This window comes from Palaemon carinicauda, chromosome 11, assembly GCF_036898095.1.
Source record: "Palaemon carinicauda isolate YSFRI2023 chromosome 11, ASM3689809v2, whole genome shotgun sequence".
Lineage (NCBI taxonomy): Eukaryota > Metazoa > Arthropoda > Malacostraca > Decapoda > Palaemonidae > Palaemon > Palaemon carinicauda.
The window spans coordinates 88,378,455-88,390,900 of NC_090735.1; the positions used below are offsets into that span (position 1 = coordinate 88,378,455).

General features: G+C 47.5%; 1 protein-coding gene across 1 annotated transcript; it reads left to right on the plus strand.

Annotated features, from left to right (window-relative positions):
• The first annotated feature begins 10,199 nt into the window (after nucleotides 1-10,199).
• LOC137649372 (uncharacterized) lies at nucleotides 10,200-11,663 on the plus strand. Its single transcript, XM_068382355.1, has one exon. It carries the CDS (start codon nucleotides 10,200-10,202, stop codon nucleotides 11,661-11,663), a length of 1,464 nt encoding a protein of 487 aa, XP_068238456.1.
• The last annotated feature ends 783 nt before the right edge of the window (nucleotides 11,664-12,446 follow it).

Genomic DNA, 12,446 nt, shown 5'->3' on the forward strand with positions numbered 1-12,446 from the left:
TAGCCCCAAGGATCTTCACGAACCTTGCAGAGACAATCGCTCAACAACTACGTCTACAAGGCGTCCAGGTGATGGCTTACCTGGACGATTGGCTGGTGTGGGCAGCATCAGAAGAAGAATGCCTACAAGCTTCCGAGAAGGTGATCCAATTCCTGGAACATCTAGGTTTCAAGGTAAACACCAAAAAGTCTCTACTTTCTCCAGCTCAGAAGTTCTAATGGCTAGGCATACATTAGGACCTCCAGTCACACCGTCTTTCCATTCCGCTAAAGAAGAGGAAGGTAATGGCGAGGTCTGTCAAGAGACTTCTCAAATCCAAACGGATTTCAAGACGACAACAGGAACGGGTGCTCGGCTCCTTCCAGTTCGCTTCAGTGACAGACTCAGTGCTAAGAGCACAGCTAAAAGATGCATCGGGAGTCTGGAGAAGATACGCATCAAACACTCGAAGAGATCTCAAGAGACCTCTACCGACTCGGCTAAGATCACTCCTCAAGCCATGGTCGGAGGCTATACCTCCACCCTCGGTCGTCATCCATACGGACACATCACTAGAAGGATGGGGGGGTCACTCCCATCAACGTAGAGTTCAAGGAACGTGGTCTCCTCTATTCAAGATTTTTCACATCAACATCTTGTAGGCCATGGCAGTCTTTCTCGCCCTGAAGAGACTGTCCCCACGCCCCTCAGTCCACATCAGACTAACTTTGGACAGCGACTTAGTGGTCAGATGTCTGAATCGTCAGGGCTCAAGATCGCCCCAACTCAACCAGGTGCTATTGCCCATCTTCCGTCTGGCGGAGAAGAAAAGATGGCACCTCTCAGCAGTTCACCTTCCAGGATTCCGCAACGTGACGGCGGATGCTCTATCCAGAACAACTCCGATAGAGTCAGAATGGTCCCTAGACGCAGACTCGTTCTCCTTTATCTCTCACCAAGTCCCGGAACTGCAGATCAACCTCTTCGCAACGAGCAACAACAAAAAACTTCCTCGATATGTGGCCCCATACGAGGATCCTCGAGCAGAAGCGGTGAACGCCATGTCCCTGGATTGGAACAAATGGACCAAGATTTACCTATTCCCTCCACCCAACCTTCTGCTAAAGTACCTCACCAAGCTGAGATCCTTTCAAGGAACAGTGGCCCTAGTGGCTCCCAAGTGGCCCCGGAGCAACTGGTTCCCATTGATTCTGGAATTACAACCCAAGTTAATTCCCCTGCCAGACCCAGTTCTGTCTCAACAAGTTCAGAAATCGACTGTCTTCACTTCATCACAGAAAACCCGAGACCTTCATCTCATGATTTTCTCTCCCTAGCCGTCAAGAAGAGGTTTGGGATCTCAAAAGAAAGCTTAGACTTCTTAGAGGAATATAAAACAAAATCTACCAGAAGGTAATAGGAGTCATCTTGGAAGAAATGGGTGGCCTTTGTCAAGGCAAGAAATCCTACGGAAATATTGAGTGATTTCTGCTTGTCCTTCCTCATTCACCTTCATGTACAAGGCTTAGCGGCCAACACGATTTCCACATGCAAATCGGCCCTGACAAGACCCTTACTATACGCCTTTCAAATAGACCTGTCCAGTGAAATCTTCAACAAGTTGCTGAAGACATGCGCTAGACTCAGACCTGCAGCCCCTCCGAGACTTTCCTGGTCCCTCCAGAAGGTGCTACATTTTGTATCAGGTTTGGACAATGAGACTTGCCCTCTGAAAGATTTGACTCAGAAAGTGACTTTCTTGTTTGCTCTCACCTCGGGGCCTAGAGTCAGGGAAATTGTGGCATTATCAAGGGAAGCAGGACAGATCCAGTTTGCAGAAACAGGCAAACTCGCCCTCTTTCCTGACCCAACGTTTCTCTCCAAGAACGAGCTACCCTCTGAAGGAAGATATCTCCCTGTGTCCAGTGGAGAGTCTAAAGGTCTATCTTCGAAGAACTTCAGACTTAAGTGGAGGACAGCTCTTTAAAGGAGAAACATCAGGTTCCGACCTGTCACTTGAACAACTAAGGGCAAAGATCACCTACTTCATTCGCAGAGCGGATCCTGACAGTACACCTGCAGGTCATGATCCCACGAAAGTCGCCTCTTCTTTGAATTTCTTCCAATCAATGGATTTCGAGAGTCTTCGCTCATTTACAGGATGGAAGTCATCGTGAATGTTCTTTAAACACTATGCGAAGCAGGTGCAAGAAGTGAAACACTTTGTGGTAGCTGCAGGTAGTGTGCTAAAACTTGCTGCGTAGTGCTGCGAAGAACAGCGAGTTATATGGGACTCTAACTCTAAGGGTGTTTGTGTTGACACTAGTGTGCAATATAGTGAAATTTGTGTCAAGGAGTGTTCTGATATACTAAGGTCATGTCACATAGACTAAACACTTGTGTCACGTGTTTTCAAACATGAAGTGTATCTAAGACATTTTCAGAAAGACATTACAATTCTAACGGAAACGGCATGTGTGATGGCAAGTTTTCTTTTCAGATGCCACAATCATTTCTGCTAATGTTCCAAGTCTATGTAACTTATTTACTTTTCTAATTACAGATTTACATTAATTTTTATGTATGCTAATTCTCATTTATTGTTTTTGTGCGTCTTATTTCGCCCTAACATTGTAATAAAAACTGTTTGAGAGTATTATTATCCCTCTATTCTGTATAAGATAATTGAACAATAGAATTCTATCGTTCCTACGCTTAAACAAACTCATCTAGCCTGAGGTAATTTGTTCCAACACGTCCTACTTACCTTATCTATTACCTCGCTCTGGGACTGGCGGGTACTTCTTGATGCTGGGTGGGTTCCATTTATCATGCAACTTCGAGACTTTCCAAAGTCCAATAGGACTCATCCTTGCTAGAGGGCAGGAAGCAGTAAAATAGTACATGCTCAGTGGCATATCCCGGTAATGTCACAGGTCTCTTAGGTCATTAGACCAAAGGAGTATTGTCTAGAAGTCGAAGGCACTACTGATGGGAAAAATCCATGATACATTAAGGCTCTGGTACACTTCCATCAGGACGACATGGCCTGAGCCCAAAAAACGGATTTTGAGCGAAGCGAAAAATCTATTTTTTGGTGAGATAGTCATGTTGTCCTGATGGACCCGCCCTTTGTTCTCTATAAGGCCTTAGCAGGCCCCCTACCAATCTTACTGTATCATGGGGGCTGGTCTTAACACTAAAAGGAATGGAGTTGGCGGGCGGTGATGATGTAAGCCAAGATGGCGTCGCATATGACGTCATCTGAGTACCCATAACAGTAATGGAGGAGGAGAACTTTGTAACGGCTCCTCCCATATTTTGCCACCAATTCCACCCTCGAAGCATAAACGCTATGTGGGGTGCAGATAGCTATGTGGTGTGTCAAGAATACATCCCCTGTTATTATGCGATATCCTAAAGGACAACCTTAAGGGTACTCGCGCCAGAAGTTAGAATTTTGGAAACCTTTAGTTTAATTCTTTGGGAATATCCACTGTAGTCATATATACCCTTAGGAAGCTACTAAACGAACCTTCCATCAGGACGACATGGCTATCTCACCCAAAAATAGATTTTTCGCTACGCTCAAAATCCGTTACTTAACTTGGCATTTGAAGTGGAGAAGGACGGATCTTCATTTGTAGTGGAGGTTGAGGGAAAGACTGATTCCCAGGGTCTTTTTTAATTCTTACTTCTACAAGTGCTAGTACAATGACAGGTACGCCAAACTGGTACCTGTAATACAAAATCTTCATTTAGGACAACGATCCTATGTCAAACAATATGCAATTTGTAGCCTAGGCTGTACTGTACTCCTATTTTTGGGCTCAAGCCATGCCCTGATGGAAGGTCCTTCTGGCAGCTTCCTACTGTATAATATTTCTGCGAGTGATATCATAAGAGAATTACCTTCAGGTATCACAGGGTTCTAACCCCCCGAACGACTATTCTAAGATATCGTGTATAATCAGGGACGTATCCATAGATAACCATAGATATCTGCACCCGTAATAGACTTAACCCAGTCTAGGAAACTAGGGAGAAGCATAGGTGAGGAACCGTTACGTATCCAATCACCTCATGAAACTACTGTTTGTAACTGATGACGTCTTTCCTTTCTATTGCAGCATAGCATCCTACTCTGTGCGTAGTTTTTTCGAGTGCGCTTATTTCAGCTTTTTGGGAGTATTTCCACACATGATGGCTTCCTCTTAGTATTCTAAGTTGAGTACCCTCTTCCTTTACAGTTTGAATTAGCTTGCACTGCCTTAGATCCCCTAGGGGAGTGGTTATTTAGCTTTTATTAGGCAATAAGAGAGCCATGCTAGCCTCTTATTTTTTGTTCATTTAGTCTTATTTCAATACTAACACGTTAGCTACCCATAAGGCATTACGATGCCTTGGGCTCTGTTTTGTGAATACATTTACCATGCATTAATGTAATTTAAGTTTTAGTGTGTGTCAGTGCGGCTAGCCTAGCTCAGAGAGTGGTAAAGTTTCAGTTGGAGACGGGCTCGCCGATGGCGATCAGGTCTTTCTTACTGGACTTGCTGGCAGTGGCCATTTTACCCTTTGAGGGTTTTTATACCTCGGTTATTCTAGTTTACTGAGCCCCTATGACCGCCTGCCTTCGATCTCCCAGTTTTTTCGACCTATTAGGCTTAGCCTAGACCTCGTCGGCGAATTCGTTGGTCCGCCATGTAGCATTTGCTCGTGATCTCCCATGCTAAATTGTCGGTGTGCCGACTTACCTGCGCTGCTGTTAGGCATTCCATTGTAGCTCCCCTTTGCGAAGGGTGACCTCAACTTGTCGGTGCGCCGACTTACCTGCACTGTCGTTACCTCCCAGCCTCTGAGATTTCTCGATCGACCTGCGGCATCCTAAATTAATTTTATACTGGCTTCAGCGTCTCTGACGGCGTGGCATTTGTTTTAAGAGTCTTTCTAACCTTTCCTGGGGTTCAGGGTGTGGCAGCCCAGTGTGTCTCTGTCTAGAGACTCCCTTGTTGGGATAACCCACGGATTGAACCCAGATTTCTTTCTGAGTCTGACATCCTTGCCGTCCCCTCTGTTCTGGGGATTGTTTAGGGAGTGCTCATATGGTGCATGGGTATAGCTACACCATGCTGTCACCTCTCTTTTATATGCTAGCCTTTCCGGGACTGACATTGCATGAATTTTATCATTATGCTGCTGTGTATTTGCATTTGTTGATTGTGGGGGTTGGTTCCCTCTGGGATCTGGCCCTCCATGGCCACCAGCGTGCTTCTCCTTGAGGGGATAAACTGTCAGATTGACGGTAGTGTCGGTACCTAACGGCTTTGCCGCCACCTATCGGCACACTATCCTCTCCTATAGTATTTGTACCGGAGATACGTTGCTTCGCCTATGGCAAGGTGTTTTCTGCGGAAACCTTTACCGGTTTTCTCCACCCCCCCTAGGCGCCATTGCCCCTGACGCCATTGCCGTTAATGGCGGTGGGGCTAGTAATAGTCTATGGGAGTGGATGTCTGCACCAGTGCCTCAGGGCACATAAGATTCTGGCGGCAATGCTGTTAACCCCCTGGCGTTGCCTGTACTTTCAGGTACCTCTAGGGCACATGCCTTTCTGTCCTCTTTATCTGAGACCGCCTTACCTAACCTAAGGTGGGTTCTCTACTGACTATGTGAATTCAACTACAGATCAACATAAAGGCCTTACTAATTCAACTTTTGAGGCTTCTTTAAGTATGCTGGGCCTGGGAACCCCTTTTACAAAAGGTCTTCTAGGCCCCGCCATGGAAATAACCACTTCATATGGTTATTGGTTTTCTATCAATTTGCCTATTTCCCTCTGAGGGTGTGGATTGGATAGATGGGTAATAACTCTATAGGCTAGTTCCTAATCCCAGGTCTTCCCTAAGAGAGGTTATCAACCTGTAATTATAGCCCTCGGGTTGCTATAGACTCTTGCTCATTAATCGATGCGTCGATTGCTTAAACTATGAAGTTCACCCGTACCGTTGCCTTCTAATTGGCTATTTTTAAATATATAACTCCCCTGGTAGTTACATGTATATAGCTTAATCCCGCCGATTCGTCGCACGCGCGGCAGAAATTCAAATATCGCGGCAATCACCGCCAGGTAAGCAGGTAGTCATACCTGAGTGCCCTCTCAGTAGGTAACTGGAACCATTCCCAACATTCCTCAGAAATTCCCTGCCGTTGATCGAGTCAACACGTCGGAAATATGTTTCGTTGTGGTTTATTTTATCTACAAATTTGGTGAAGTACCTTTTGTTTGAATATTGTTGATGACTCTCGCTGCTTTTTTGGATTTTCCCTTTTGACTTTTCACTCGGTTTAGATAGACTTTGTTGGTTTTTTTACCTGGACAGTTAGTTTACTATTTTCTAGTTTACAAAATGGCTGACTCTGTAATTAGAAGGTGTGTTAAAGGATGCAAGACTCGAATGCCTAAGGCCTCGCTTGATCCTCACTCAATATGTAAAAGTTGCAGAGGGCATGAATGTACTTTTATTGACAGATGCAATGGATGTGAGTCTTTATCTGATAGAGAGTGGAAGCGATTAGAGAAGGACAGGCTTAGGAGAGCTAAATCGGCTAGTGTTCTTTATAATAGATCTTCCGATAGTCATGTTCCTTCTAATGTGCTTGTTACTAATATTCCTATTCCTAATCCTAAGGCAGTAGTACCAGACCCCGGTAAGGTGTCGGAGGTAAGTGAGCCTTCTTTGAAGGATGTGTTGGCTGCAATTTCAGCCTTAGGTGCACAAGTGCAATCCCTTACTTCGGAAAAAGAAGTGATGTGGGGGGCAGTGCGTGGGTTGCAACGCAAGTTTGTGAATAGTGATAGTGAAGTGGAGGGTGCGTCCATTCGTGTCTGTCATACTCCTAGCCCGGGACCTCTTCCATGCTCCCCAACCCCTGGGAAAAGTTAAGTAGAAAGGCGAAGGGAGATGAGAGATGTTAAACAACAAACAGACGTCCTGTTGAGCGATCCTGTTGACGCATCCCAGGACGCTCCCCCTCGCTGCAGGAAATGCGAGATGAGGAAGTGTTCGTCCTTATCGGAGGACGCAAGACCTAGATGCGGTTGGCGTCAACCTCTTCTTTTGAGGCCTCTCAAGAGTCGTAGGTCTCCTGCTAAGTTCCAGCAACCATCCTGCAGTAACTGGAGCTCGCCGGAAGTTTTTCTTTCGGAAGAAGACGATGTGTCAGCACCTAAGTAGTCGCGTAGGGCACTTAGTTCGTCGGAGGAAGAGGGTGCACGCTTTACTTCTGTGCACGCTTCTCCCCCTCCCCTGGATTGGGAGATCTCGCAAGGGCTTTCTCCTCCTCTTGGCCAGACAACCCCAGTAGATGCTCCCTTGCAGCGATCAGAACGCAGTTCAAGTAGCGATAGGAATCGCGACGCTCCCTCGCAGCAGTCTGGATGCGTGCAGGACGTGCCACAAGCGTCAGACCTTTCAGAGCTAAAGAGGTCAATTACGTCCCTGTCTGATGCCTACAAGTCACAAACAGAGGAGACTCGTAAGAAAGAACCGAAGGATATCAACAGACTAAGGAAAGGAACTAGATCTAACCCAAGGCGTGATCGGCCAGCGAGTTACTTCAGCGCTCAGCGACGCTCCCGCACAGCGATCGGGACGCGTTACGGGAAGCGACAAGGTTCTGGACGCTTCCTCGCGGCATGCTGGACGCATGCTTGACGCATGCAATCAGGACGTTTCCTCGCAGCATGGTAGACGCTCAGTTTTCTTTCCCTTGCGGCATGCTGGATGCGCAGTTAATGCTCCCTCGCGGCATGCTGGACGCATGCGAGCAGGACATTCCCTCGCAGCACGCTGGACGCAGTGTTGACGCTTCCTCGCAGCATGATGGACGCATGCTGGAAGTACGCAAGCATGACTCTTCCTGGATTGGGAGATATTGCAAGGGCTTTCTCCTCCTCTTGGCCAGACAACCCCAGTAGATGCTCCCTTGCAGCGATCAGAATGCAGTTCAGGTAGCGATAGGAATCGCGACGCTCCCTCGCAGCAGTCTGGATGCGTGCAGGACGTGCCACAAGCGTCAGACCTTTCAGAGCTAAAGAGGTCAATTACGTCCCTGTCTGATGCCTACAAGTCACAAACAGAGGAGACTCGTAAGAAAGAACCGAAGGATATCAACAGACTAAGGAAAGGAACTAGATCTAACCAAGGCGCGATCGGCCAGCGAGTTACTTCAGCGCTCAGCGACGCTCCCGCACAGCAATCGGGACGCGTTACGGAAAGCGACAAGGTTCTGGACGCTTCCTCGCGGCATGCTGGACGCATGCTTGACGCATGCAATCAGGACGTTTCCCCACAGCATGGTAGACACTCAGTTGTCTTTCCCTTGCGGCATGCTGGATGCGCAGTTAACGCTCCCTCGCGGCATGCTGGACGCATGCGAGCAGGACATTCCCTCGCAGCACGCTGGACGCAGTGTTGACGCTTCCCTTGCAGCATGATGGACGCATGCTGGAAGCACGCAAGCATGACTCTTCCTCAAAACATGCGGGATGTTGGCAGGACGCACGCAAGCGTGACGCTTCCTCGCAACTTACTGGAATCATGCACGATGTTTCATCACAGCATGATGAAAACATACTGGACGACGAGAATCGACAGGATGAGGCGTATGTTTCTCCTACTCATTCTACTCCGGAGATCGCTATCCCCTTGGATGAAATTTTAGAAGGGGAAACACGGGAAACGCTTCATGTAGCTGATCTTAAGAGATTGTTGGCGGTTCAAGCAGAGTTATATCCGGAGGACTTTACACAGGCTTTGCCTCAAAGCCCGCCTTCGCAGTTTTTGAAGGGCAGACCCCAGAAACCTTCCTCGTTCAAGAAAACAGTTCTTGCCAGATCAGTCAAGAGAGCTTTCTCAACTCTAAATGAGTGGATTTCCAAGAGAAAGGATCTAGGGAAGACCTCCTTTTCCTTTCCCCCTACTAGACTGGCCTCCAGATCCAGTGTGTGGTATGAAACTGGGGAGGTTCTCGGTTTGGGAGTTCCTGCCTCCCAGGGGGACTTCTCCAGACTAGTTGACGCCTCACGCAGGTCAGCCATGACCAAGTCGAAGGTAATGTGGACCACGTCGGAGATGGATCACTTGCTGAAGGGCATTTTTAGAACTATAGAAGTCTTCAGCCTGATGGACTCGACTCTCGGAGCCCTCGCAGAGGTCACAGATCCAAAGAATGAGGCCCAGATGCATCTGATTGCCTGTCTTCATAAGACCGTGAGGGATGGGTCCGTCGAACTCTACGCCCTTTTCCCAGCAGGAATTATTAAGAAGAGGGCTATGCTGTGTTCCTTCCTGTCGTCAGGATTGACCCTCGCTCAGAAATCAGAGCTATTGTATGCCCCTTTGGGTAACCATCTCTTCCCTTCTGATATAGTAAAGGATTTGTCGGCAGCTCTTGCGCAAAGCAACGCAGGACCTTATTACCAGGACTGCCAAGAAAGTCCTCCCGGCTAGCTTTTTAGCCAGGAAGCTCCTCCCACTTGCCAGCCCTTTCGTGGGAGAGCCCTTTCGAGAGGGAATCAGAGAATTGGTGCTAGAGGACAACCTCGCAAATTCTCAAAGCAGCAACCTAAAACAAGGAAGTGAACCCTGCAACCTCCAGACACAAGTGGGAGCCAGGTTATCCCACTCTTGCCAATAGTGGAGCCAAAGGGGGGCGGATGACTGGACAATCGATGTCTTGAAGGAGGGTTACAAGATCCCCTTCCTGAGAAGGCCTCCTCTTTTGTTAGTATCCTTAGAGTTGACAGCAACATACACAGGGAACAAGGCAGCAGCTCTTCAAGACAAGTCAACCTAATGCTGTCAAAAGCAGCTATAGAAGTAGTAGAGAACCCCTCTTCGGAGGGTTTTTACAACAGACTTTTTCTAGTTCCGAAGAACTCGGGGGGTTAGAGACCTGTTCTGGACGTAAGTCCTCTGAACAAGTTCATAAGCAAAGTCAAGTTTGCCATGGAGACTTCCGCGTCAGTCCTAGCAGGCACCAGACAAGGAGACTGGATGGTGTCATTAGATCTGCAGGATGCGTATTTCCACGTCCCAATCCACCTGAACTACAGAAAATTTCTGAGATTCGTTTACCAAGAAACTACTTATCAGTTCAAAACACTCTGTTTTGGACTGAGCACGGCTCCCTACGTTTTCACTCGAGTGGTTGCCAACATGGCTCGCTGGCTACATCAGAAGGGAGTACGGATATCAATGTTCCTGGACGACTGGCTAATCAGAGCCACGTCGCAAGAAAAGTGTCTGGAGGGTCTTCAAGTTACAATGTCTTTGACGCAACAGCTAGGTCTGGTGGTATATCTGGCCAAATCTCAACTGACACCCTCACAAAACATCATTTGCCTGGGGATGTGGATTCAGTCAGTGGTTTTTCGTGCTTTTCCAGCCCCGAAACGCATCCTAGAATGCCTAAGAAAGGTGGAACACTTCCTAGACAGAAGGACCTGCTCGGTAAGAGAATGGATGAGTCTGCTGGGTACCCCCTCATTGATCGAGCAGTTCATATCCCTGGGAAGACTTCATTTACGGCCTCTTAAATTCCATCTTTCAAAATATTGGTCAAGAGACCAAGGTCTAGAAATGTGGATTCCGATTCATCTGGGGATCAGGAATCACTTGAGTTGGTGGGACGATGCCAACAAACTCCTGGAAGGCCTCGAACTTCAACAGAGTGTTATATTCAGACGCCTCAGACATGGGGGGTGGGGTGCAACACTGGGGAAGGCCGAGATTTTGGGTCTGTGGTTAAAGTTTCAGAAGGAATGGCATATAAACATCAAGGAGAAAGTGGCCATTCTCCTAGCACTAATGCACTTCCAGGAGGATGTCCAGGGCAAATTAGTTCAGGACAATGCAGACAACACCACAGCATTGGCCTACATCAGGAAGCAGGGAGGCATTCGTTCAGATTTCCTTTACGAGGCAGCGAGAGATCTCCTACTGTGGGCAAAAGCGAGGGACATAACCCTGATAACACGCTTCATAGAAGGGGAAAAGAACGTCAGGGCGGATCTTCTCAGCAGAGGAAGACAAGTTCTCACAACAGAGTGGACCCTACATCACGAGGTGTGCACCAGCCTTTGGATGCTGTGGGGAGAACCCTCTATAGACCTCTTCACTACCCAGATGACAAAGAGGTTACCAGTTTATTGCTCTCCAGTCCCAGACCAGGAAGCAGCTGCGGTAGACGCCTTTCTCATGGACTGGGAAGGACTAAACGTGTATGCTTTTCCACCGTTCAAGATCCTGGACAGAGTCTTGAAAAAGTTCAGGGAATCGAACAACGCCCGTATGACCCTGATAGCTCCGTTTTGGCCCATGAGACCTTGGGTTGTAGAAGTGATGGAGTGGCTGGTAGCTACCCCCAGAGCATTACCAAGTCGGAGCGATCTATTCAAACAGCCACACATAGAGAGGTACCATCAGAATCTCCCCGCTCTCAATCTAACTGTCTTTCGACTATCGAAAAGCTGGCAAGAGCGAAGGGATTTTCAAGGGAAGCTGCACGAGCTACCGCGAGAGCTAGGAGGATGTCCACAATTAAGGTTTACCAATCTAAGTGGGATGTGTTTAGAGAATGGTGCAGGACTAGCAAATTTTCCTCTTCCAGTACCTCTATAGCCCAAATAGCAGACTTTCTGTTGCATCTGCGAATGAAAGAAAAGTTGGCTGTATCGACCATCAAGGGATACCGCAGCATGCCAGCCTCCGTCTTTCGTCACAGATACATTGACGTGTCAGGAAACAAGGATCTCTCGGACCTCATTAGATCTTTTGAGACCGCAAGAGAAAGGACAACCCAACCCCCTCTTGGAACCTGGATGTAGTCCTGGCCTTTCTGACCTCAAGCAGGTTTGAACCTCTTGACAAGGCTTCTTGGAAGGATCTTACTAAAAAGACTCTATTCCTAGTTGCGTTGGCTACAGCCAAGAGAGTAGGAGAGTTGCAAGCCATCAGCAAGAAGGTGGGCTTTAATGGAGACAATGCAGTTTGCTCCCTTCAACTAGGCTTTCTCGCCAAGAACGAGAATCCTTCTCGACCTGGGCCCAGATCCTTTACCATTCCAGGGTTATCTCACTTAGTAGGACGGGAAAGGAGAGAGGCCTTTGTCCAGTGAGAGCTCTGAAATTTTATCATCAGGCGTCCAAAAACCTGAGAGGACAAGCAGACAACCTCTGGTGCTCAGTTAAAAAGCCCTTTTTACCTTTATCAAAGAATGCTCTGGCATTTTTGATTAAGGATTTGATAAGGGAAGCTCACCAGAATTGTGAGGAAAAAGCTTTCCAATCCTTAAGGTAAAACCACATGAGGTTAGAGCTGTAGCGACTTCTATGGCTTATAGACACAATAAGTCAATGAAGTCAATCTTGGAGGCTACTTTCTGGCGAAGTAAATCAATCTTCG

Excerpts from the sequence above, each read along its gene's own strand:
- LOC137649372 (XM_068382355.1), top strand. The coding sequence starts at position 10,200 with ATGGCTCGCTGGCTACATCAGAAGGGAGTACGGATATCAATGTTCCTG.